Here is a 26,527-nt window from a genome sequence, read left to right as displayed (position 1 = left end):
GTTATTCAATAGTTCGTGATGTTTCTGACGTGATCGTATTTTGAGATTATTCTTTTTCACTTTTTTCCCAGACAAAAATCAACAATTTTTAATGCAAATCTGTGTAATCTATCCAGAGGACATAGTACCAGCCTTTATCAATCGCTGTCCCGACACACTTCAAAGCGATTCGATCGTTTCTGCTCGGGACGAGATTATATTTTACGAAGCTTCCGAACGGATGAGTCACTGTCACTGGTTTGTTTTCATGTATTGGATCAATGAGTAATTAGAAGAGCTATTGATATTGTGTTTGCTTTCTTTTATTCTGAAAAATCGAATCAGTTATTTAAGTTTGAATCATTTATGTTAGTATCTATTTTAGTGTAATTCAAACTAATAATCTAAATTTTAGAAAAATCTATGAATTGTATGTTTTAGCCTAAATTTGTCCAAGTATCTTCCAAAGCAGAAACAGGAATTTGATATATTTCCCGATAATGTATCTATAAATATCTAACATGGAGAAAATAACACACTTGTGGAATGTAAATCAGTTTATTACGAAATTGAATTGTTCTCAGAGTGTGAATTTACAAACGTATTATATGTAAGCTTTAAATGTTTTTGCTTATGCAGAATCTGCACATACTTGAATCGATAAATTATTAAAATTTTGTGCTTAATGTTTTTATTTTAGACAAAGATGTAGAACATTTAACCAAAAAGTGAAAATGCCATTGAAAAATTTTGGCCCATCAGTGATGTGTCCTTATTGCGGATCACTTTGGAATACGATAGATCATAGAATCAGGATATCGAAAGGCAAGCCACTTTCCAGATCCATTAGAAAGATTATACATTCCATGGATAACTATAAGAAACCTGTATCTAAATTTCACAAAAGTTTAGTGCAGAAATGTTTAAAAAGTAAAATGAATTGTTTAATAATTAAATGTTCGGTATGCTTAAAAAGTACTAGGATACCTTTTGATAAACCACCAAGAAAAAAATTACCTAAATTTAATAATGAAAGCGTTCAAGCATCGCAAAAACGTAAGAAGAAGAGGATCAAGGATAAAACTGCGGGTTTAAATATTCCTGGAAATTTAAGTATGGAAACTGGTACGATAAAATTACAAGAAACAGCTACGAAGAAAGTAGGAAGCACTACAAATTTTATTACACCAACTCAGAAATTAAAAAAATTAAATATAAATCGATTAAAAGATATTGTAAACCATGGTGCAACGCCTCACAAAGGAAAAAGTCTGCACAGTTTCTTAACAGAGTTCTGATGATGATTTATTAAAATATTTTATAAAATATCGTGACCACTATAAATTGTTACTTACAACATAAAAAATATCGTATCCGTTTCATTTACAAAAAACTTGGTATCCTTTTATTATAATTCCTTTAACAACACCTGTGATTCATCTTTGAAAACAATATTGCTTCTTCGCATTAAATATTACACAACGTTAAATCTGTTTTCACTTTAATTGCAAATAGGTCTCTACATCGCAGTCCGTATAATAAAATAAATACACTATACAACACGTGCACAGAGAGCATAAGAGCGTCATGTGCAATGTATGATTCCGATGGTCCTTCCATCACTCCAATGGAATCTCTTTTCGTACAACCTGGAACAGAGTCAAACGCTGCATTCCCCAGCGATCATGAATGCAACCTAACTCATGCAACTTTTTTTCCCAAGGTAAAAGAAAAAGGAATACATTACACTTTCAAGCAAGGAAAATTTGACTCTAAAGGATTCTGTACTCGATTTCACTTTTTAGAGACTGCTCGATGGGACGCGAATTTTCGGTTGCGAAAGTCATGCGCGGAGGTCCACTTTCATGCGTTTCATGTTGTTAATTCGGTCAGTGTGTCGGGCTAGGAGGTACAGGAGAGGAGTTGTTAGTCACCTGAATGCACGCCTCGAGATAATCCCGCTCGGACATTTCCTGGTCCTTCGCAGGGGGAACTTTTCCCCGGCGGCGCAGCTCTTGTTTGGCATCGTTCAAGTCAAATATTGCCACGGGGTCCAGCTTGCCCTTCAGTACCAGGCCCGCCAAGTATTCAACGTAGTGCTGCCTGCGGGGAAAAGTACCCACAATTTTAGTCGTGCTGTGCACGAATCTTCTTCGTTTACCTGGCTGAGGTCCCTCCTATAATGTTCCGGGTCGCGACCGTACCAGTTTGGGGGTAACTTCAAACCGGCGCGTCTCGCGCATGTTTCAAGATCGTCCACGTTTAGCAACGAGAGTGGCTCCAACTGGGCCTTACGAATCGTTCGGACTAGGTATTCGATGTAATGTATCCTTGAACGTCGGAAGTCTACGTTAGGGCACGACTGGAGTGGTTGTGAAGGTGTGCCGAAGGAAGGGGTTAAAACCTTCGGTGCAAGTGTAACTATACTTTTAGAGAATCCAGACTACCGCGAGCTATCCAACTTTATCAAATGTAAAACCTGACAAAGCTGGCAGCGATGCTGACGGAACGTTGGGATAGTTTTCAAAAGAACGCGGCTTACATACGAAACGGAGAGAACTGTGCAAGTTCTTTGCCCGACTTTTGAAAGTATCCTTTGGAGAGAGAACAAGAACGAAGCGGTTCTAAAGATAGCAAGATACTAGCTTGTCTATGCCTAAGTGGCTCATTATCCGTGTTTCTTTCGCGAAGTCTATATAGACCGCTTCAATATCGTAGTAATTACGGAGCCAGAAATTTTTGTAATCTCTTTAATTGTAACATTACCGTCCCGCTGAAGAGACTACTTTGATAAAGGCAACTCATGCAAAGTTCCGAGCTGGGGAGGGAGGAATTACCTGCACAAACCGGCGTGTCCCTCAACGACGTCTGAATTGCACACTGCGTCCACAACACCGGTGGGAGTTTCTTTCTGCAACTGCACTTTGCACTTGCGCTCCCCGGCCGGACCCTCTGTGTCGTACTCGATTCCATTATCTCTCAACAACTGCTGCAACTGCGCGGGCTCCTTATCGCGCAGATAGAACAGACAGTTCCGCGGATGATGAGCGTGCAGGCCCAGTTTCGCGCAGTACAGGCTGATCGTGCATTTCGCTCCCATCATGAACGCTTTGCCGCAGCCGCAGCAAAATTCGTACTTGCACTGGCTGCACGTAAAATGCATACAACCTGCGCCAAATATGAACTTTATCAATTTCCATCCGATATTGCTTTAACGCTCCATAGTTTAGTCGGATCGTTTCATTCGTGTTTTAGAAATTACTAGTCTTGCAATTTGAAAAAAAGAACTTCTGCAGAAGTCGATTTTAGACCAATCTTTATGAAATTGGCTGTCGGCCAGTAATTCGTCATCTAGGTCTACCTAATATTGCAGAGTCTGCGGAATTTAAGCGATTTCGTTCTTGGTGAGAGATTTCTCAGCGAGCGTTTAAACCCACACCGCGCGCGTCGTTGGGAAAGGGAATGTTGCTTTAAGATCTCACCTCCCCGTGACAAGGAGTACCGAAATTTGCACTGCGGACAGTCTATGCCATTATCCGCCAGGTGCTTGGCTAAGCCCGCGGCCTGGTTATCCGGGTCGTTCTCGTCTTTCCAAGCGGCAAATTGCTCGCACGTAATTCCTTCATGCTGTTTCTCCCACTGAAAATGAAACTGCCGCTTTAGATGTTTACGGTGCGTATTGCGTAACGCGGGTTTCATTTCCGCGCAATTTTCAACACTCGCACGTACCGGTCTCCGACAAAAGGCGCAGGTAACCGATCGACAATCGGGACAGATCAGCCTCTTCTGATCCGGGTCCGCGTAAAATCCGCTCGAACACTGAAATCGACGATCTATTTTACTCACCCGTTACGTGAAACGAATATCTCTATGCAAACGGACGCAGTACCTGAATGCACCACTTGAAGTTAGGATCCTGCATCAACGTCCTGTCCCTGAGCTTCCTCTGGAAAAGCTCGTGAATCGGTGGATCCAAAAGCGTTTTCAACTGGATGTCCAGGTTACTGAAATACTCCAGCACTTCGTCCTGACTGGCGTCCTTCAACTCTGGCTCCTTGCAGTAAGGGCAAACCGCGTCCGTGATGTTTCTGTCGCTGATCTGGATCGTGAAGTAGTTCTTCGCGCATTCGTTGCAGCACCGGTGCGTGCATTTCAGCATGGATACCATCTGAGGATGAAAATTAGGCTCTGATCTCTTCATTTTTATAGCGAACCAGATACCCGCGCGATTCTCTTCACCTGACTCATCGCGAAGCGTCCAGTGCAAAGCTCGCACTCTTGTTGCAAAAATGCGAGCGCCGATTCCACGCTGGAACACTCTTTGGCTGCATGAAGCGCCTCCACGTCACCGAACTTTAGAGCCAACAAGCTGGCAGCGACTTCCGCCTCATCGTAGTTCGACGCTTTGCCCTCGGCCAATAGACGACGTGCTATTCTCTGCGAATTCAAGATTAATCGCACGTTAGAAAGCGTAATCCTGAAACAAAGATCAAGACCCTTTAACGGGAACTAAAGTTAATACACGTAACGTCCGACTTGAGAAAGAGCAGACGTATTTCGTCGTCGACACTTGCGAGTATCGAAGATTCTTCTTCGGTGTAAGAAGGAATGATAAAGCTATACGAATGTGTTCGTTCGTTGGTTGCTAGTGACTTCGGAATAGATTGATGCGCAGCGAGCGATGAAGAAATCGGGGAGGAAAACCATGCAGAGGAACGATAGAAAAGATTACACCAACGTCTAGAAACGAGCTCTTGAAATTTCGACAGCAACATCGACCGACAATGATCGGAATATTAATGTTACACTGTTAAGCATGAGGTGAATTGCGGGCTCGACTATGCTGGAAGTATTAATGCGTTAATAGGCGGCGATGTATCATAACGATGAATCCCTAAGCCGTTAGCATCGAACAATCGATCTTTATCTCAGAGCACAATACAAACCTCGAAGCTAGCTTCCCGGCTCCAATAATATGTATGCCACCTCGGCAGCAGGATTAGCCACGATAAGAAGAGACGAAGTACTTACCCCAGTTACAAGGTCTACGAAAACGGTCTAACACAAGCTACGATCAAAACAGGGTTAAAAAAACTTTAGGGAGCATCTTGGATATCCCCGGTCTCGCATTTCGTTTGCTTCATATTTCGAGCTGTTTGTAGACATTGGCAAAGGCCGACACAGTGATTCTGACAACCGACGTTTACTGACCTCCCTCTCCGCTTTGGGACATCCCCCCGTCCTCACGTAGCCGCTTGTACTTTCCACGTACTCCCTTTCCGTTTTCTCTTCACCCTCGAACCGACGTATACAACTGGCTACCAGGGAGAACCGTTTTCTCGGCGCCCCTTCCTGTTCCACCCCCTTATCACTGCCCGTGCTAGCTCTGCGATTCGTTTTCATCCGTTTTTCGTTAACGCGTTTCGCTATCTTCGGCCCAGCCTTCGAATCCGATACACGTTCAACCTTGACCTCGTTCTTCTTAGATCTAGCAAGCTTTTCTTCCATCGCGCCATTAGAATTTGTCTTGTTCAAGTTGATCGCCGCCGTAGGCTCCACAGCTTTCTCCTTTTTGACAGACTTCGCTGAATTCTGCGAACCTCTTTTCTCCTCTAACTTCTTTTTTCCGGGGTCAGTCCTCGCCCGGATCTGTTTCAAGTTAACGTCGTCAGCCTTCAAAGTTACATCTTCGTCGGACGTCCCATCGATCTCTGCATCATCAAACGGTCTCTCTTCCTCCAAAGACGGATCGTCTGTCTCAACGCTATTAGAATCTACCTTGTCGTTGAGAGAACCGCTGGAATCGGAATCTCTCTGGCTCTCCACGTCGCTGTACTCGTTTCCGGTGTCCTCGGTCTCGGAATCCGATATTTTTGCCTTTATCGCGTTGATCGTTTCCTGCAGCCGGATCTCGGCGTCCGTTAATTCCTCCATGCTGTCTAGGGTATGATCCGAGTATTGTCTGTCGGTGCTGGACACCTCGGATTCCGCGGCGCTCTCGAAGTCCGAGGAGACCTCCACGTCCGAGTACTCTTCCAGTTCTCGCGTGTACTCTTCGCTCGAGTCCGCGTCGCTCGAGCCATCGTTCGCTTCTTCGATCAACACAGGCGCTTCCACTCGCTTCGCAACGTTTTTCGTTTTATTATTCCCGTTCGCGTCCCTCGCAACGTCCTTCTTTCTGCCCGCTAAATCCGTGTCGGTTCTATCGGAGCCAATATTCTGTCTCGCCTCCATCTTCGAAGTGTTTCCCGATGAACCAGTTTCGCCCGCAGTTTGCCGGCTCGTCGGCTTCGCCGCGGTGCCATTTAAACTGCCAGATAGTCCCACGGAAGGTTGCGAACTTTTCGCAGATTGCGGACGCCGCCTCGCCGTAAACACCGGGATCCTCGACAGAAAAGAGCCTCTCGGTTTCTCTTCTTTTTTCTGGACGGTTTCCGGCCCCGCGTTTCTGTCCTTCGACAAACCGGGTATAATCGACTTTTTAATCTGCTCGCAGCCCCTCGATAGAGTTTTCAGGATCGCCGATCTCTTTTCCGTGGCCGCCGCCGAGCCAATTAATCCCGGACTCCTGTGAACTTGTTTCTGACCCGCCGCAACTTTCGTTTTGCTCGTCGCCGTAATATTCGACGCGATTTTCGTGGTCCTCGTGTCTCCCTTTGTCGCGGTTTCCCTTTTCCCTGCTCTTTGATTCGCCGGGATCGATTTGCGAGTTATTTCCGCCGCCGTTTCTTTCGCACGCGCGGCGCCCTTCGACCCGGCCCCCTTCGGGTTCACCCTGCCGAAATTCCGCCTCGGTATGCTGGTCGGTTTCCTCAACACCTTCACCGGCGATTTCCTCCTGCAGATCTTCTTGCCGGGAGACTTCGATCTCTCCTTAATCGGCGCTTCAACGACGACTTCGATCTCGTTTGCGTCCTCGTTGTTCCCAACGCTCTTCAACCTTTCTTCCGTGATCGCTTCTTCCGTCTCGATCTCGGGTTTCGCGGTAAACTCGACCGATTCCCCAGCCGGCACAACTTCGGACACCTTCTCCAAGTTCATCATCGGCGCGCATTCGTTCACCGCTATCATCGGGCACTCGGTTATGTTGATCTCTATGATCTCAGGCTGGCAGTCGATCACTTTGAAACTAGCTACGCTCAACTTTGTCTGCTTCGAATCTTGTAATTTCCGGTCTTCGAACTCGGCCGCCTCCGTTTCGGATAATATCGGCTCCGACCCGTTGTTATTCGAATCCTTTGCGACCCGGAGCTTGTTAAAAGAAGTTACCGAATCCGGTGCAGCCGGCGTAATTTCTGTTCTCGAGGCGGACGTCAACATGTTTGCCGATGTATCGGCAATATCATTAGGATCGACAAGAGTTTCTGGAATTTTGTTGGCGCCCATAGAATTTAGCTTGTTAACGACGGATTCGGTGTCCGGAGTATGCAAGTTCGGCCGCGGACCAATAATACGAGAGTCACTCGAAATAGTTAAAATCGTCGATTCGACATCCGCGAGTGCCTCGGGGCTTTTATTCGCGACGATCTCGTTTGGGATTGAAGAGGGATCCAGAGACGCTGGAGTGCTTCGATCGGCCGGAACGGCCGTAGAATGTTCGTTCTTTGAATCCTTCTCCAGATCCTCGGCTGCCTTTGCTTTATTTAAATCATTCTTTGGCTCGTCTTTCGTTACCTCATTGTTTCCGTCGATGGACATCGATACGGCGCGCTCGCTTCTTCCCGGTTTCCCGTCGGTGCCGAGCGACTTACTTGCGGAAATTATTGGACGGGTATCGATTTTATCAGCGGGCTGAGGAATGTGGCATGCAACGGAGATAGGCTGCTCCACTTTTTCGCGCACATGCAGCGGGGACCTGGAGATCTCAGGGGGAAGCGTTTGCGGTTCGTTAGAAACTTTGGGACTCTCGGATATCTCGCGAACAACGGCAGCCCGGTCTTTCGAAATTTCCTCGGTTGCCAGCTTCGGATCGTTATAAGTTTTCTGATTACTGACTGCGGAATCTTCGGAAGCTTCTTGCATTACAGCGTCAGAGTTCTCCGAAATTTCGTGAACGGGTTCAGGATCGATCGGAATTTCATGAACGACGCGTTCGAAATCCTCGGCTGCTTTTTCAGCAACGTTGTTTGCAATTGTTTCGCTATCTTCTGGGGAAGTTGCGCTATCGTAGGATTCTCGGGGAAGTTCTGCAAGCTTTTCGACCGGGAGCATAGAGTTCACGGGCGTTTCTTGCGACTTTTCGGAGTTTTTGGAAACCTCGTCTGCAGTAAATTTGGAGCTTTCGAACTTCTCAGTCATAGGAGCTTTAGGATCTTGGGAAACTTTTTCGAAAACGTTTTCAGTGTCCGATGGAACTTTGTTCACGACGGTTCCGAGGTCCGTGGGAATTTGTTCGACGACGTTTTCAGGATGTCGAAGAACTTGTGTCTGAAGCTTTTCGGAATTTTTAGAAACCTCGTCTGCGGTAAATTTGGAGTTTTCGAACTTCTCAGTCATAGGAGCTTTAGGGTCTTGGGAAACTTTTTCGAAATCGTTTTTAGTGTCCAATGGAACTTTGTTCACAACGGTTCCGAGATCCGGGGGAATTTGTTCGACGACGTTTTCAGGGTGTCGGAGAACTTGTGTCTGAAGCTTTTCGGAATTTTTAGAAACCTCGTCTGCGGTAAATTTGGAGTTTTCGAACTTCTCAGTCATAGGAGCTTTAGGATCTTGGGAAACTTTTTCGAAAACGTTTTCAGTGTCCGATGGAACTTTGTTCACAACGGTTCCCAGATCCGGGGGAACTTGTTCGACGACGTTTTCAGGGTGTTGAGGAACTTGTGTCTGAAGCTTTTCGGAATTTTTAGAAACCTTGTCTGCGGTAAATTTGGAGTTTTCGAACTTCTCAGTCATAGGAGCTTTAGGGTCTTGGGAAACTATTTCGAAAACGTTTTTAGTGTTTGAAGGAGCTTCGATCGCAACGGTTCCGAGATTCTCTACAATTTTAGTATCTAATGTTCCGGGCGTTGTTTCGCCAAGGTTCTCACTGTCCGTCGAAATTTTCTCCGAGGCAGATTCAAAATTTTCCGAAACTTCGGGCTCCGATGCATCGGCCTGTACAGAAATCTCGGGAGCACATTTAACTCCGTTAGAAACTTTCGCTTTAAAGTTCTCCGGATTTTCAATAATTTCGCGAGCATCGATTATCGAAGCCTCTGAAATTTCGACGGCTTTGGAATCTACAGAACTTCGCGCAACATTTTTCGGTTCATCGGTAACTTCAACGAGAACTCTGGCGTCCTCGGAAATTCCGTTCCCAGTAATTCTCGAAATCCGATCGTCGACTTTAGACGGTTCGCGAACGAGGGGTTCGATAACGGGAAGCGAGGTCGCGAGTGTTACGCAGGAATTAGTTAAATCATTAGCACTGCAATCAATTTCCGCGATGAGTATATTTTCCGCGGAGTTTTTATTACCAGTTCCAATCAATTGCACACGGTTATCATCGCTGCTCTGAACTTCGATGTTATGCGTTCGCATGTCGGATGATTCACGATCGAATGTTTCCGAGTCACGTCCCAATGAAGATGACGTCTCGTCTGATAATGATAGCGCGTCAATGACTTCGTTATGCCCCGTTAAACTATGCTTAATAGCTGAATCGTCATTCGCATTGTTAGATCGATGGTCTTTAGCATTATTCCCGGAAGAGCCGTTCGCTTCCTTTGCAGATGATTCTTCGTTCCCTGTGCGTGTCTCGAGTTGATGAGGTGAATCGGTGCTTAGCATGTTCGCGTCGACGTCCAAAGTTTCACCTGTTGTTCGCTCGGAGTCCTCCGTTTCCACACGATCGGCAACCACCGGCTGCTCGACGCTGTCGATGGAGTCGCCCGCGACTTCCTTCGTGCATTTTTGCGAACTTACTTGTGCCACATTGTTCCCAGATACTGCACCTTTTGTCTCCACGGCCGGGGATATCGCAGCGACCATGTCCCGATTCAACGGATCCTTCGAGACCTCGTTACCGTCAAATTTCGCTTCCTCCGAGTTTTCTGGTGCCGTTATTATCCCCTCTTTCACGTTAGTTCGGACAACGTCGCCGTCTTTCTCGCATCTACGTACCGTTTCGAGTTCTCGCAGCTTTTTGATGACCGTCGCGGTCGTTTCTGGCGTCGCAGATTCCGTTGTCTCGAGCGCAGCGTCTCTCCTATCACCGGCAATCTTCTCCGCAGGATGAAGTCTCGCGCGGTCTTCGTCGTTCTCCTCTTTGCTTTTGCCTTCGGCAGACTTCGAGTCCTCTTTCACCTCTTTCCCGTTTTTCACCAACGTTTTGACAGCCGCGTCAACACCGGCTTCGCTCGACCGGTCGACGACGGCGGATCTCTTCGGGGATAACATCTGCATCGCCGACATGAACGGGCCCAGCAGTTGCTCCGGCAGCGATTTCACCACGGATATCAATGCCTCCACAGTGGCCACTTGCGTTTCGTTACCTTTTCGCACCGTTTCTTCACCAACGTTACACGAATAGCTATGTCCCGGCGATGATGGTTGGTTTTCGTGCGATTCGCTCGGCTGGTTGGGTGGGTCCTCGTTGTCAGGTGTTTTTGCTCCCGAAACATCTGCCACTCGCGGTTCGACAGAGTCTTTCAACGTGTTAATTACTGTTTCGTTCTGCGATTTTTCCTCGTTTATCGTGCTCGATCGTTCGGTTGCTGTTTGCTGGAAATTGTCTGGTAACGAGCTCGATTCTGTAGGGACTTTCGAGTTTCCAGGTAAAAGAGATCCCGCATTTGCTTCCGCAGCCTCTGCACCGGGACCTGAAGTTTCTTGGGACGCGGTTTCAGTTTCTACATCCTGCGGAAGTATTTTTTTGCTCTCCTTCTGGACTACTTCCGAAGTTGACCTCCTCGTTTGTTCTTTATTTCCCTCCGAATTCTGTAGTACTTTTAATTCTACTCCCGCCGATACTTTATCTGCTTCGGCGTTTGTTCCGGTTTTTTCTACCGCACCTTCCTTACTTTTGTCCTCGGTCTCGAGTTTCTCCTTTGGCAACTTTGCGAATCGATTCTTCGTCCCTTTATCAGGATCAGGAATCGTTTGTTCCACTTTCGCAGCATCGAAGTCCTGCAGTGAATTTTCTAACGGTCTTGGAGCCTGCTCTTTTTCCATTTTGATTACTTTCGTCGCGGAAATTTGAACGTCGCTGCTCTTCGAATCGCCGATTAAAGCATGCTGCGCGGACACTAAATTTTCATTGTCTGTTTCATCAATATTTTTAGTGGATCTATTTTTCGGTTCTTTATCGGAGTCCAAAATCGTTTCGACTATTTTTTCTTTATTTTCGCTGTCCTTCGGCAAAATCTCTGCTGTTTTTGAGATTTGTTTCTTCTGTTCCTCCATGATATTTACCGAAATTCTTTCTTCATTTTGGTTTTTGATCTTCGGTTCTTTATCAGAATTCAAAATCGTTTCGGCTACTTTTTTTTTAGTTTCATTGTTCTTTAGTAAACTTTCTGTTGTTTTCGAGGTTTGCTTTTCCTTTTGAACAATAATATTCACCGGGGGTGTTTTCTCATTTTGACTTTTGATCTTCGGTTCTTTATCAGAATCCAAAATCGATTCGACTACTTTTTCTTTACTTTCATTGTCCTTCGGTAAACTTTCTGCTATTTTCGAGGTTTGCTTTTCCTTTTCAACAATAATATTCACCGGGGGTGTTTTCTCATTTTGACTTTTGATCTTCGGTTCTTTATCAGAATCCAAAATCGATTCGACTACTTTTTCTTTACTTTCATTGTCCTTCGGTAAACTTTCTGCTATTTTCGAGGTTTGCTTTTCCTTTTCAACAATAATATTCATCGGGGATGTTTTCTCATTTTGACTTTCGATCTTCGGTTTTTCATCAGAATCCAAAATCGTTTCGACTACTTTTTCTTTCCTTTCATTGTCCTTCGGTAAACTTTCTGTTGTTTTCGAGGTTTGCTTTTCCTTTTCAACAATAATATTCACCGGGGATGTTTTCTCATTTTGACTTTCGATCTTCGGTTTTTCATCAGAATCCAAAATCGTTTCGACTACTTTTTCTTTCCTTTCATTGTCCTTCGGTAAACTTTCTGCTGTTTTCAAGGTTTGCTTTTCCTTTTTATCGATTATATTCACCGGGGTTGTTTTCTCATTTCGATTTTTGGTCTCCGGTTCTTTCTCAGGATCTAAAATCACTTCAACTACTTCTTTTCTATATCGATCGTTTTTCGGTAAACTGTCCGTAGCGTCCGAGGTTTGTTCCTTCTTTTCTACGATGACATGCGCGTTTTCATTTTGATTAATAATATCGGCAGATGCTTTTGGGTTTTGAACTAGGGTATTGTTTGGATTAGGAGATAAATGAATTTCGTTTATGGTCGTTTGCAATGAATCGTTGTTGGGGCCGATCGCGTGTCGATTCTCCAGCGTTTTTAGGGCTTCGGCTACATCAAGGTCTTGTACGGCGCTTGGGACCAGATTTTTATCGATTAGAACGGTTCGGTCATCAGCGTTACCTTCATACAGATTATCAGGCTTATTACCGGGTGTGTTCAGGGGGTCTTTATCGTGTTGCCAGTTATCGGTCAGTTGTCTGAGGGCCGCCAGTTGCTTTTGAAAGTCGGCCTGCAACGCCACGAAATTTTCAACAATTGGTGACATTACCTGCTTCCGCGCTTCTGAGTCCGACACGTTGGAAACCTGTTCGGGAACACCCGTACCACCACCGACCGCATCTAGAACAATGATGCACGATGATTATAGCTGCCCGAAACTACGAACTCGCTTAACAATCCTCCTTTTCGACTAGCAAAGTTGGCAAGTAAACGAAAACGTCTAACAAAGATTTATTCAAAGTATAGACAACAAAATGAAAAAATACGAAGAATCTAAAATATGACCGAGATTTTTTGTGCAGAGATTTGCAGAAATGTGTAATTCTGCGCGGCGCTCTGGTTGCGTCTCGATAATTCAATTCGAGGGTCACGTTAGCGCTGCCCGATTGAGAATTTAAATCGCAATTTGCGCGATTTTTTTGGTTGCCGAAGTGTCCAGACAGATTAAAAGATCGCTCGGTCTCGATGGAACCAGTTATTTTTTAAGCGGCTCCTCTCGTTATGAATCGAACCTCTCATTTTCCACGGCGAAAAGGGGGAATATTAAGGGACCCGCGATAAAAAAGCATCGGCCCGGTCAAAAGCTTTCCGATGCCGCGGAGGGAACGCCATCGCTATTCTTCTAAGGTGAAATATTCGCTGACCTTCCCGCGGTGCAGCCTCGTCATTCTCCACCCCAACCGGAGGACCCCAGATCCTCATCAAAAACGGCTTGAGCTGATTCTTTTGTAGCTCGAATAAAGCTGCGTCCTCGGCACCGGCGTTATTCTCCAGCGCTTTCACAACTTCCGCCGTCGCGAAGTTGCCTTTCTTCATTATTTCCTCGCACTGTGGAAGTCAGTCGGAATTCCGGGTCAGCGAAAACTTCGGAACACTTCAGGCCTACCGGAGAACTTACATATTTGCTCCTGACCGGATTCTACCCGTCGATATCGATCCATTTTCTACGAAATTTTTCGCGTACCTATCGTTACATTGCCAACTTGACATATCAACGCGTTATCTACCGACGATGATTATATAATCTTTGGGAATCTGCAATTTACTCTCAAGAACCTCCTAATAAATTGTTGACAACAAGTCATTCTAATATCATAAATAATTTAATTTCGAATTATTACGTAGACAAAAATGTTTAAGATTTCCGTTTCAGTGTAGAATAATAATTGACAATCTCATTGACATGTAGATAAATTGTTAACAAGGCATAATTAGTGAAATTAAGCTGTAAAATGGATGAATAGCAACCTTCTGTAGAACCATTTCTGAGGAGCAAGTGACAGGTAATTCTGCCGATTCGAAGGATAAAACGTTATCCAGCCAATAAATTTTTCTTCGAGGTTTGTTGCCGAAAATTCCGTGTTTGCAGCAGAGTACTCACTTTTTGCTGTCTACGTTGTACGGCGACTGCGACGGAGTTCCAGACGTCGCCCTTGGCCAATCTTAAGGCCTCCTTCGCCTCGGCGGCGGTGATCGCACCGATATTGTTTTCCTTCAGCTCTTTTCCCTGAGTAGTTGCCAGAAGTTGCACCGTCTCCACCAAATGGGGCCACTGCGCCTTCAGCCAGTCGATGGGGTTGCTAGCGCCCTGCGATAAAGCCACCTGAACGTCGTCGGTAGAGTAACCGTGCCTCTCGGCTTCTCGCAGAAGTTCGACAATTTCTAAGCCTTGCCGCGTCAACGTTGAAACTCCTTGGGAACTAGGGCCCGCCTCGAGGAATCTAGACTGGCTCGGCTCCTGGAACATGAAATTAATTCATCGGTCGGCTAACTAACCCCCTTAAATAAAGTCTACAGCGAAGGGAACGCGATGCATGACGATTCGAACAGCGGAGAATCGTTCGGAAGGGTTGGATCGTCGTAAGCTGCCCTCGATCCAATGATGACGACAACAAACGGCGACGGTTGTGTTACGTGTGCTCTATAGGAGGTGAACTATCGGAATTAATTCTTTCGCCAACCAAACCAGACACAGAGATATTAATAATCATTGTCTACGGAAGCAAAGATGATCGCCGGTGAACAAGATCGGTGAACAGGGGCTGCGATCCTGCCTACGTTCACACCGAGGCTACGGAAACTTCAAACGAACGTCGATTACAGATTAAAACGGTTAAGCAGAGCGTGGATTGGGCGGGATTAGAAACCGTTGGCTCTCGGGGGACAGGCAAGTTTACCCTGGAACGATAATAGAGATGGCTGGAGTCGATCGAATTCCGGCGCGTCCGATCCCTGCCGGCGCCGACGATCAGCTGCTGAAGAAACTGCTCCTGACTCCGCGGATAGAGGTCCGGGCTGTTCGCGAACCTGGTTGGCTCCTGAAACAAACGCTCCGAATGGCTCCTTTCATTAAACCGTTCGTTAGCCGCGCGCCATCGTGCTTCCGGGCCGCGCCATTAAAAATTTAAGGGCGCTTTTGGCTCGCGCAAAGAACGGCACAGTTCGAGCAGACTTCGCCAAGTTATCAAAGGCCCGGCCAATAACGCGGTCCAAATACGAGTTTGAAAATAACCGGGGATATTTTAATTGCGAGCCTTGCCTTTGATACGCGGCGGATTTGAAAAAAAAATTCGAGGAAAGTGGAACGGCCGGCGAGCGCGTGGTTCTTTATTTCATCGCGTACTTCTTTTACCGAACGTATATCTTTTTCCGCTATTCGTTCCGATATTTGTATTCGCGACGAGTTGGACAGCGGTTACGGTTTCATCTTTTGCCGAACGTTTTACCTCCACGTCGCTGTCGTCGTAGTAGAGCAGCCCCTTCGAGCACGACGCTGTTCTCGTGAGCCCCGTGTTTCCCCTAGCCGGAAGATAGTCGTACGTCTAAAAATCGACCATTCTTTGAGTGTTTTATCGCGTTCGGCAGTGCTCCGGTGTTCGGCAGCTCCGAAGAGAAACCGCTAGCAGCTGCAATGCACGTTTCCTTCGGAACAGTTTCTTACTTGAGTCGAAATGCTCTGAGGCGGTGGGGACGTTCCAGTGGAAACCGACTGGCTTTTCGGGATTTTCGCGAGCATCGGTCGTCTTGCTGACGTCGCGTCGCGCTCCTCGCCGTTCATTTCAGCGGCGCCGACCGAAGCGTCCTGCGTGCTCTCAATGGTCGCCGGTGTACCGTTCCGAATCGATGACGACGCGTCTTTCGCTACCGACGGCGATTTCGGGTGCGTGTCCTCGGCAACGGCCGCAGACGGCTCTTCCAGCTTCGCGGTATCTGCAAATTCAAGGTCACTTCGTCATTCACAGGGCGAACAGGGCGGCGTGAACAGCGTTCCGTACCACAAAGTACCCTGCGACCACCTTCCGGAGAAGGTGGTAAGACGTTTCCAACAGAGGGGACACGATCGTGGCCACCACTTTGACCCGATCTTCGCGTGGTTCGGGATCGGTCAGAGTGGCGCGTCCGTGAGGATCGAATGAACACCAGCCGAATTCACGGTCGTGCTTGAAACGCAGCTCCTCTTGAATGAATAATAACGCATCAGAAGACATGGCCGAGAGAAGGATGGCAGGCTTCGTTTCAAATACGACTGTGCATTCGGTTTCCAGTGGACTTTGCGTACGAAACAGTGTGCATGTCTCTTTATTATTCGTCCAAGGGTATACATCGACAACGGGGATAATCCATTCTGTTCCAGCGCAATTTTGTAAAAAAGAAAGAGGGAGAGACCAGAGAAGATTCGTCCAACGTAGAAACACGCCTTGAACGCCTCGCGGACTAGGGACAGAAGGGAGATACACTCGGAGATCGGGGGCAGCAACAAGGGGGGCCATGGTCACTGGTGCGATTTGGTACCGAAGGAAAAGCTGATTTTGCGCCTAGCTCTACCTTTGTTCTTTGCCGAGCCACTGTCCCCGCTCTCTTCACTGTTCGAGATCTTTAACAGGCTCGCCCGTTTCTCGAGGTCGGGGCTAGGGTCGCTCGGGATGCTCGACGTTGTCCCTGACTCGGCTTTCGGCGGCTCGCTCACGGGGCCCTCGTCCTGGGTGTCTTCGGGGCTAGGCGGCAACGCGCTGCTTTTCGTCTTGCAGCAGACCACGCACACGCGGTCCTTCTCGTTGTTCAGGAAAGTGCAATGCTCGCAGGCCCATTCCTCTTTCGGTATCTCCATGGCGACCTTCGACTCGTTCGCGGCGTCCTTGGTCGAAGCACTCTCGTTCTCGCGTTTAGCTTCTTTCTCCACGGGGACTCTTCTTTCCGGGCTCTTGACCACCTGGTCCTCCTTCCTCCGAGGACTCTCCTCCTTTCGTTTCTCGACCGGCTTAGTTTCAGCTTCTTGGTTCCTGCTGCTCGGCCTCGAAGTCTCTCGACCCGCGCTCTCCCGGAGCTTTCTAGGATCAGGCTCGCGAGATGGCGTTTTCCTTTGGTTGTCGGACTCGAAGGACGCCTTTTCGGAATTTCGCCTGACAGATTTCTCCGTGTCCTCCAACGACGCCTCCCTTCTCACGGTTTCTCTCCTCAGCATCTCCCGATCGCGCGACGAATCTCGACTTCGCTGAGCTCTCGTGACCGATCGCGATACGCCTTCCTCTTCTTCTCTATCCAGTCTCTCGGCTTCCTGGTTCCTCCTGGAGGACGAGTCTCGCGAAGGCGCTTTCCTCGGGGTTTGCATGTCGCTGTCGATGGAGGATCGCCTAGAATCTCGCCGTGAGGATCTATCGAACTCCTCCAATCCCACGTCCCTGCGCACGGAGGACGCTCTTCTCGGAACTGGCTCGTCGTCCCTTCTTCTTGGCGCGGCTTCCACCTTGTCGAAGTGATCGTCCGAGGAGCTGGTGACTCTGGATCGAGTCGGCACCGTGGATCTCCTGTCGGACGACTCCTCGTCCGTGCTTCGTCTTCGACGATCTCTGTAACCGCCGTTCTGGACGCGATCGATCCGGGAATCCAGCCTCGATACCCTGCGATCGTCTTGGTCGTATCGTCGTCGGGAGTTTAGGGTGTTTTTCGGGAGGTCTTCGTAGTTCCTCGAGTGCCGTTTGCTCGGGCTCTCGGACCATTCTTCGGTGCTTAGCACCCTTTCCTCTGACATCACTCGCCTGAACAAAACCAAACATGCTGATACAACGATCGGTCGACAACCGGTTTTAAGCGGGAAAGGTTCCGGTCTAGGACTTTAAAGAAGTCGACCTTTTTTCTTTCGCTCTTTACTTTCTACGATCATTCAAGAATATGTGGTTAAAAGGAATGTCGAAATTCCAGAAATTACTAAGGTTATACGTCTTTTTCTCGCTACGTCATTTTTTTAACCGGTGCGACAATATCTTGAAAACTAATGGATCAATTTAAGATCAATTAGGATTTTATAATTTAGGATCAATTTAATTGTTTGCTTAAAGAATATAATATTCTGCAGACAGTGATTCTATAATATCTCGAGTTTCTCCAAATTTATTAATTTTTAAGGAATGCGGAATTGTGGAAAATTGACGAAAAAAGTGATTGATTTTAAAATAATAAAACGAAGAATCTTGCAACACTTTCATTGATCACCGTCGCAGAAATATAATGCAGTTTAAGAATATATTTTATTTTTTTCGATAACCTCTATAGAATGAGGTTCGCTTATTCTTCACAATTAGAAAAAAATGAAAACTTACATAATTGCCCAGAAAAAAAGAAAAAATACCTAATTAAATATCGAAAACCTCAGATTATCATCTTATTTACTTTTGTTACAAAAAGAATCCTAAAACTGACCTCCCCTTTAGCCTCCTAGACCGGAACCCGCCCTTAAATCATTTGCTTCGAGGATAAATCGTTTGTTGGAGAGTAAAAGAGCGCGAATGTGGAAACTTCGGCCTTCAAAATGAGCACAGCTGTCAACTTACTCGCAACGGTTCCTCGCCAACAGACTCCTGCCATCGTCCTCGTGGTAGCTCCTCTGCCTGTTCCTAGACATACTGCCCCGTCTCGTGCCTCTGGAGCTGCGAGACAGTCGGTCGTCGAAGTCCGAGTCTCCGGAGTCCTCGGAGCTCGCATCGGACGGCGATCCCTGCGATCTCCTCGATCGCGATCTAGAGGCCAACGATTTCCTGGACTTCATGCTCGGCGACGGTGAAACAGCCCTGGATCTTCTGCTGGATTTCATGCTTCTCGCTGGACTGTGCGGCCTCGAGAGCGAGCTTGGATAGTGAGGTGGTAGCATCTGGGATGGAGGGTAGCCCATGGGGTAGCCCCACATCGCAGGGTGGTTAAGGCTCATCGTAGAGCCGCCCATGGTCATGTCCCAAGTCGGCGGGTACCACATCATCGGCATGCCCCCTGGGCCTAGGTGAGCCATGGATTGGGCCTGGAAAATTGTTTTTCTCGAGTATTTTATCTATGCAAATTTTCTCTTCCAGTTTGTGTGACAGTTCGCCAAGAAAATATGTAAAAAAAAATGTAAGGTAGAGCAGTTGAATCTGGACCAGAACCTTGACCGGACCGGGTAATTATCCTGCAACTATGTTTCTTTTTCAGCGAGACCGTATTGAAAGCATAATTTAAAACTTCGTACGCAAGGAATGCATAAGGATCGGCAGTCCAGTCATAAGGATCTATTCCGCGGCTTGCAGCGTCGGCGGCTATCTGAAAGTCGAATATATTTAACGCTAATTACCTGATGCATTCCAGGATTCCACATATGCGGCGACGATAAATCGCAAACGCTCGCTGACTGTATCATTGATCTAGGGGGAGGCGGCGGCGGCACTGGTGGCGCTGGTCTTGGACTGCCCATACTCAGCGGCCTCGAATTTACCGGATCTCTCGAAATGTCACCGGAAGTATGCCTCCGCCTGGTCGCATCTTGAGCACGCATCGCTTCCTGGTATTTCCTGTATCTCTCCTGAAGAGACGCAGCTCTTTGTTTCCTTCTTTCTTAAATATGTCATTCTACAGCTATTCGTAGACGATTAGACATTGATTGCCGTTTTTGGTGTCCGCGTGCTTGCGTGAACGTTTCATTGGTAGCAGTATCATCGAAGATTTTACCAGCGATTTGCTAGGATTTATCGGATCTATTCATTGCGCTAATGCTTTTAAATATGGAAGCAATACTCTGATCTGTTTTGTTAATCTTCGCCGAATTAGTTCCGGGTTGTTGGTGATCCACGTGTTGATCGTATCAAATGCATACTTCTGCTTAGTTATATTTTTTTAAAGAATGATCTCATTCTTTTCTCATTATTAGACCGCTGATTTGATGTGTTTACGACACAAATGAATGAGTGCGATTTAAAGCAGTAGACAAGGTAAATGAGTTTATATGCGTGCATTTCAGTTCATTTAAATTAATAACGGAAGAATAACATTTCCGTGTGGCTGTTGCGCCTTGAAATTGGTGCAAATAATATTTATTTTTAACAAAAACGATGAGTTCAAAATGCGTGGATAATCGAAGTCCGATATGTAGATAACAAAAGATCTGGTATAAGACAAAAGTGGCCTGGCATTGTCTCGAAATGTTACTCTTTTTATCGTAGGATGACGCGCTCTCGATAACGATATATTTGTTTCTTAAAATATTACGAAAAGTTTACGAAATATCGTTTCGTTGATCGCGGTTTTATCGAATCAGTTCGAAACCGAAATTCCATTTGATGCGCGAGCAACGCAGAAATGTCTGATCGTCCACGAGGCCGGTGAAAGTCGTTGTTTACCTGTAGCGTGGACATTTTGTCGGTGCCCGGTCCGGACCCATCGGCTGCGGCGTCTTTCGCGGACTGCATGGTTTTCGACACCGTTTTCGTATCTAGAGTCGCCGATAGCGGCCTGCTCGGTAGTGTTCGCTTCAAGCTGCCGACTCTCTCGATCAAGGAGAGATTCGTGGGTCCCTGGCTTTGCGTCGATTTAGCCTAAGCGCGGAAACCTGAACTTTATTACACAGTCGAGCTGCGACCGAACACCGCTCGCAGTGTTGTTCTCGGTAACTGTGGAGGTTCTACGGCAGGATTTAGTTGGCGTCGTGTGACGAAATCGTGTGACACAGAATCGGTACAAAAAATCGGCAAAATAAACTTCGGTGAAAAGAAAGATCATGATCGAAACGGAGGAGCACGTTGCGCCGTCGTGGCGTGTCTGTCGCAGCTGAAGCGTCGCACGGTATTAGACGGCTGGCTGGATCGGTAAATAAAGAAAGCGTTAGTGAACAAAAATAAAATGACGACGGACAGAACGAAAAATTGGTTTCGCAACTCGTATGGAAATCGTAGACGGATGCGTCCGGTTAAAGAAACGTACTCGGCTGAAAAGAATCGGCTGTGTCTGTATTAAAACGTAGATGAAACGTGTATTCGTTGTACCAGTAACGGTACGGGAAATACGGAGTAGCACATAGTAACGAGAAAATCGAACCGCCGTGTTTTCACCATGCTCTGCCATATTCACGATTCCGCGCAGGATGATTCCTGCCGCGACCCGCGGGGTCAATTACTACGTCCCTGTTCGTTTTTTCCCGCCCGTTACTTCGTCGCAAGAGCTGTGTGAAAGAGTGACGGAACGGGATCAGTGAATACGGCAGTGGTGTTTTTGCGGTAACGTGGTGTATTCGACAAGAAACCAACGACAATATACATTTAAAAATCTCTGCTCGTTTACGGAGCAGCAGCGTAACGTGTATTAAAAATCTGTTGCGGCTAGACGCACATTATTAACAAATCTTCGTTGCCTCGGTGTGACGTTTCTCTAGAAATCAACAATCTGGTCGTGTAAAACGGGAACAGGATACACGAGCGTGTCTCAAACAACGTGGAGAACGATCGGAATCGTCGGCGGACGAAGTTGCGACTGGAAAATTCCATGGAAAATCAGCCGTATTTATCTCTGCGCAGCAGATATTTGCGCGAATGCGAATCAAGAATTCGATCAGGTCGCAATAATCCCAGATTTCATTTATCGTGACTTAGAACGGCAGTTCGCGGAGTGCTTCAGCTTCTCCGCATCTCCGCTATGAAATAAGAAGGGTGAAATCCCTAGCAGGGATAAATTGCGGCGCCGTCAAAATCTGGATCACGCGGCTAAAATACTGGAAGTTTGCTCCACTTTTCCAGCCGCGGCGATCTTTCCCTTAGACATTTTCTTGGATATGAGATCCCTTCGGAGCGAGACTGCAACGTTTACGCAGCCACGGTTCCCGTAAATCGCGTGAAATTTTCAGCGCAGTTATTACCGAATAACTCTAAAGAGCCAAATGATTAATAGGGGACGAGTTCGACAAAGGAAAATCAGTATCTCGCAACCTGGTTCCCGATGATTCCGATCGTGTCCGGCCCCTTGATCCCGACGCAGGACTGCGGCTCGAGGATGCGCGTACCTAAGGCCGACCAATCGTCCTGGAAGAAAGATTCACGGAAAGGGATCAAAGCCTCAGGCTAGAACGCATCCTACCTGAGTCTTGCGGTTTCGCCTCGGCGGCGGTATCGGGGGTGGGTTCGACATGTTCTCCCCTTTCGGTGGCAGCGGCGGCCGCGTTTTTGTCGCGAGATCCGTCAGGATCCTCCTGCGCACATGGTGTTTCCTCTTTGGGTGCTTGTGATTCATGTCGTCGCAGGCCTCGCAGTAGTTCTCCTTGCAGGTGTCGCAACGGGCGAAGACGTCTTTCGTGCCGCAGAGGGCACACTTGTTCGCGTTCGCGATCGGCGTCGAGGACTTTTGGTTCTGGGTTTGCGGTCGGGTCGGAAATTCGATGATCTCGTAGTCGGGGTCACCACAGTCGCCGGAAAGCGACGGTGGTGGCACCTTCGGCGGGGTCGGCGGTCGTCGTTGATGCTGATGTTCCGCTTCCTTCTGCTGTTGGGCCTGCGACAGCGTCATCGTTAACCGTTTGAGTCCCAGGGGTTATTCAGAAAACACGATAGAAAAGTAGTGAACAGCGTAATAGCGCTTGTCTTAACGTTATTTCTTATTTTCGTTACAGATTAGAGTTATGCATTATTCGAATAACATTTCGAATGAATTCTTCGAAAGAAATTTGTTTCGAGTAATATTGCGAACAGAATTTTATTCGAGAAATATTTCGTATAAATTCTTCGAATGAAATTTGTTTCGAGTAATATTGCGAATGGAATTTTATTCGAGAAATATTTCGAATAAATTCTTAGACTCAAATTTTATTCGTACAATATTTCGAATGAATTTTCTTCGGCACTAAAACGGTTAATTAGTTTTTGTTTGCAGAATCTTGTAGTCTAACTCTTTAAAAATGTCTGCGAAATTCTAAGTTACATAATATTGTAGAAGTTATTGACTGTCAAAGTGTGGTCTCTGTTATGAATGTGCTGTTTCATGACTGCTAATGGCTCCTAAAATAGTCTTTCCATTATTTGTCTAGACTAAGATTAATAAATTACAATGAATTGAGAGGGACAAAGAGAATAGTTTCTTCTAGTAGTAAATTAGTAAACATGTGTGGTGTTTGTTCGAACAATGAAAAGTTTCGAATTTGAACAAAATTATTTCTATCGAGATTACGGATTTTATCCACTTACAACAAACACGTATAGATGAAATAAAGAACAGTAAACATTCGCGGTCTAACAGTTCATTGTCGATAAAGTAGCACAGTATCTTTATGCACTGTTCGCCAAGGTGTTCTAATGTTTTCCAAGGCTCTAATGTTTTCCTAATCACAAATGACTAGTACGGGATTCGCTGACGTTGATTAAACGGTCATAATTACAACGACGCAGTACATACGTACCATTACCCAATGGGGCATGGACCTTGCCATGCGCAACCGGGTCGAGGGGTTCGAAATGGCCATCGGGCGCCATTTTTCAGCTCCCGGGTTCTGCAACAGAGATTCGCCTGCTCATAGAGATAAACTCGCAACACTCGCACGTATGCAAACAATTGAGACCGTATTTTCTCATGTTGCCTCGTAACTGTGAGAAACGCGAGTGTGTACATAAATTTCAATATTATATGTGCTATTTTCTCGCATTTATATTTATACTTTAACTGCCGAGTGCAATCAATGTATCACATCTGCGCAACTATGCGGCACGTTTCCCAAAACAAATTACAATTCCCGACGTTAACGGAATAATATAATATTTCGTAGGATTGTAAAACGTTTTCGTCGGCCGGCCAGCGAAAAGTCAGTCGGTGTACGTCGCCCTAAATGTTCTTGGTAAACAGTGCACCGTTTGCGATTCTAGAAGCGTGCGTGCGTGCGTGCGCGGCTATTGTTTATCGGCTCGGCGCGTTTTTACACGCAACCACGAATCGAGGCGTTGAGACAAGCTGGCAGGCGTCGGCTGCCAAGCGGCGCGTGAATTCATGTCATCGCACCTTGGATTAGGTGGCCGAGTAATTTCGAGGATGCGCCGCGTCGAGATTTCTCGAGTGGGTCCTCGAGAAAGCCTGACGTCATACTAGACGATTCTATCGCGCGGACGAGCGACGGAAATCGCGTCTATGCGGGACGGGAGGGAAAAATCGTGGTTCCGCGTCTCGAAATAAAATCGAGCCGAATGGCACGCGACACTATATTTCTGCCGGTCTCGACACGAATGCGGAGAATCCGTAAATATCGCGGGGTTATGCTCGCGCATTCATTCAACGTTTGTATCGGGATTACGTTAACGTTCCCGCGCGGATACAGCGTTCCGCGTGCACCGGACTGAACGTCCGCGCGGGATTTCGCGCCGATGCAATATCGGAATATTTTTCTAGCGTGCGTTCGAACGAGAAAAATGATAATTTATTCGCGGGCAGCGGTTCGCTGCGGCCGGCCAACGATAATATTGTGGAACGTCGACGGAAAGCCCCTGTCGGAAAAATAATATTCTATCCGCGGTTCCAGTCGGCCGAGCGGCGCGTGTTCCACGCGCGTGAATTAGAAACCTCGAATTAGAGCCATACGTATCTTTAGAACGTTTACCCCTTCTGTTCTTCGCGACGGCTCCGTCTCTTTTGTTCTATGCGGCTATTCTGTCCTATGCAAGAGCAAACAAAGCACCTGATTCCCAAGAATTATAAATTTAGAAACGCGCGCCCGTCGCGCGCGCGAGAAACCGATCCCGCTTATCACGGTTGAGAACCGAGCCCCATTCAAGCGGCCAAACCGTATCGGAATTTTCGCGTGGAGACGCGATAATTTTAAATGGCGATCCGGGGGGATCGGTGCCGGCTGCGCTTTACGAGCCACTATTTTTCGATGAAATTGCTAAAGTCTGCAGAAGTTGGAGGTGGTCCAAGCCCTATACGCCGCCGATAGAGATCCTCCGCGATACATTTTTCTAACTATGTAATAATGTTCCCTGTTGCTTTATTACCGCCGATCGATCATCCGCCGGGATTTCGCGTTACAAGCGCTTTGGCCGCGTTCGCGTTCGCGCGCCGCTCCGACATCGTTCCCGACGCGTCGCGAGATTAATTATTCGCTGCGAGTAATTAACGAAACACGGCGGAGAGCGTCTCACTGACACGTTTCACAAAGCGTGTTCTCCCTCTCCCCCCTCCCCCCACTTCGCCATCATGGCGCGGCGGCCGCGAGTCCCTCGATTACTTAACGAAACAAGACGCCTCGTAAACACTCGTTTTCCCCTGTAATTTTCTAGAAAAGAAGCCTGCAGATGCTTTCGCCGCGATAGCGTCGCTGTCTGCTCATCAGTCGGGCATCGCGTGTCTCCGTAAACAAACTGGTCCCGCTTCCGGTTCACCGCGAGCGCGACACGCAGCTGTACTTCCGCCACGGGGCCGGTGTTTCGGGCCGCGTTTCGCAGCGACAAATCGCCAGGCCGTTCGCGCGCGATGGCCTTTTGTCCCCCCTGGCGAAAGTAAAACCGGCGAAATCACCGCTCCCGTCGAACCGTCGCGTCGCGATCGCCTTCTCGAACAAGGGAAACCGCCTCGCGAAGCCTCTAACGAGCTTTTACGCAATGTCTAATTGCATCGTGTCGGCTCGGCCGACGATGCTTTCGATCCCTTCGGCTGGAATGACGCCCGTCGAATTTTTGACGTCACCGATGCTTCGAGCGTGGCCAGAGATCGGCGAAATTTACGTCGAGAACGTAAACATAAATATCTCCATCCCGGAACAATAAATGAAACATCGAACGCGAGCGCGCTGCATCGCGAACGCGGCGATTGCCCCAAAAGTTCCTTGAAGTCGAAGTGGTTCGCTTGGAACCGAAGTTAATTTAAACGGTTTAAAACCTTTCAAAGCATTTTTCTAAGAGCAATCAATTTTTCGTACAAACAAGCGCGTCCTCCATATTAGGCAGACACGGCAGACAGATGCGTTAATAGCTGTCAAGTGTACTTCATAATGCACAACCTCGTAGAAATTGGGTCCGCGCGTCCGAAAATAGAAGCTAAGTACATTAAGCAGCTTCTGTTTCACTTTTTACTCGAATCCTTCATCGCCTACTATTGTATAGCTTTCCGATATCCAGTTATTTACGACCCAGCCTAATACACTAACCTACTTCCGAAAAGATTTATGCTTTTCTATTTTAACGAGAAATATCTGGCCCAAGGAATGTCTCCGAATTCCAGAAATTCCCTAAGACGAGACCAAAGTTTTAGACAGCGTTCGAAAAAGCGGCGGATCTGCGGGCGTAGTTCCCGTTCGGGTAACGAATTCGAGTAGTCCCAGGGTCCGATGTGGTCGTTGAAGGGCCAGTAGAAGGGGCTCGGAAGACGCGCGTCCCAGAGGAAGAGGGCCGTAAGATCCGCGCGAACTTCCAGGCCGATGCACCACGGGCGTCGCAACAAAACGGAGAACAAAAGCCGCACTCCGGGCCCGTATCAGAGCGTTACCGGCGGCCACGATGCACCGGATAACGCACTCGTGAAAGGAATATTCGCACTCACATTCATGTGGGGACCTCGCGGAGGCGATTTCTCCGGTTTTCCTCGGGAACTGGTCGTCACGGTACTGGCTGCTTCCGACTGCTCGGCGGCGCTCGTCTACAAGGAGCTGTTGCATTGCCGCAGCCGAA

At 47.3% G+C, this 26,527-nt stretch overlaps 2 protein-coding genes across 6 annotated transcripts; one reads left to right on the top strand and one right to left on the bottom strand.

Annotated features, from left to right (window-relative positions):
* Nucleotides 1-3: 3 nt before the first annotated feature.
* LOC117217460 (uncharacterized) lies at nt 4-1,307 on the top strand. Of its 2 annotated transcripts, none has more exons than XM_033465081.2 (3): nt 4-347; nt 421-589; nt 680-1,307. In XM_033465081.2, exons 2-3 carry the CDS (start codon nt 501-503, stop codon nt 1,275-1,277), a joined length of 687 nt encoding a protein of 228 aa, XP_033320972.2. In that variant the 5' UTR covers nt 4-347; nt 421-500; the 3' UTR covers nt 1,278-1,307. The 2 variants fall into 2 exon arrangements, with proteins under 2 accessions (XP_033320972.2, XP_033320971.2); XM_033465080.2 differs by having other exon boundaries at nt 5-237.
* Nucleotides 1,259-26,527, bottom strand: LUBEL (Linear Ubiquitin E3 ligase). 4 transcript variants are annotated; one of them, XM_033465076.2, is made up of 20 exons: nt 26,400-26,527; nt 23,278-23,367; nt 21,966-22,376; nt 20,240-20,434; nt 19,198-19,425; nt 18,428-18,888; nt 16,425-17,635; nt 15,541-15,809; nt 15,326-15,421; nt 14,777-14,917; nt 13,981-14,337; nt 13,244-13,427; nt 5,191-12,719; nt 4,219-4,416; nt 3,869-4,147; nt 3,709-3,798; nt 3,462-3,618; nt 2,817-3,147; nt 2,141-2,309; nt 1,259-1,628 (listed from the first exon to the last, which is right to left on the bottom strand). In XM_033465076.2, exons 1-20 carry the CDS (start codon nt 26,403-26,405, stop codon nt 1,599-1,601), a joined length of 12,432 nt encoding a protein of 4,143 aa, XP_033320967.2. In that variant the 5' UTR covers nt 26,406-26,527; the 3' UTR covers nt 1,259-1,598. The 4 variants fall into 4 exon arrangements, with proteins under 4 accessions (XP_033320967.2, XP_033320966.2, XP_076381872.1 ...); XM_033465075.2 differs by lacking the exon at nt 2,141-2,309 and adding an exon at nt 1,914-2,082; XM_076525758.1 differs by lacking the exon at nt 2,141-2,309 and adding an exon at nt 1,914-2,082 and having other exon boundaries at nt 1,464-1,628; nt 10,081-12,719.

This window comes from Megalopta genalis, chromosome 12, assembly GCF_051020955.1.
Source record: "Megalopta genalis isolate 19385.01 chromosome 12, iyMegGena1_principal, whole genome shotgun sequence".
In the NCBI taxonomy this organism is placed as follows: domain Eukaryota; kingdom Metazoa; phylum Arthropoda; class Insecta; order Hymenoptera; family Halictidae; genus Megalopta; species Megalopta genalis.
Note: the sequence above shows the minus strand (reverse complement) of the source record. Positions and strands in the feature narration are given on the sequence as shown.

Coding starts and splice junctions, on each gene's coding strand:
- LOC117217460 (XM_033465081.2), top strand. CDS start 501: ATGGAGAAAATAACACACTTGTGGAATGTAAATCAGTTTATTACGAAA. Junction 590..679: donor AATTTACAAACGTATTATAT/GTAAGCTTTAAA, acceptor TTTTTATTTTAG/ACAAAGATGTAGAACATTTA.
- LUBEL (XM_033465076.2), bottom strand. Junction 13,428..13,980: donor TACAACGTAGACAGCAAAAA/GTGAGTACTCTG, acceptor TGACTTCCACAG/TGCGAGGAAATAATGAAGAA. Junction 1,629..2,140: donor ATAGGAGGGACCTCAGCCAG/GTAAACGAAGAA, acceptor ACTCTGTTCCAG/GTTGTACGAAAAGAGATTCC.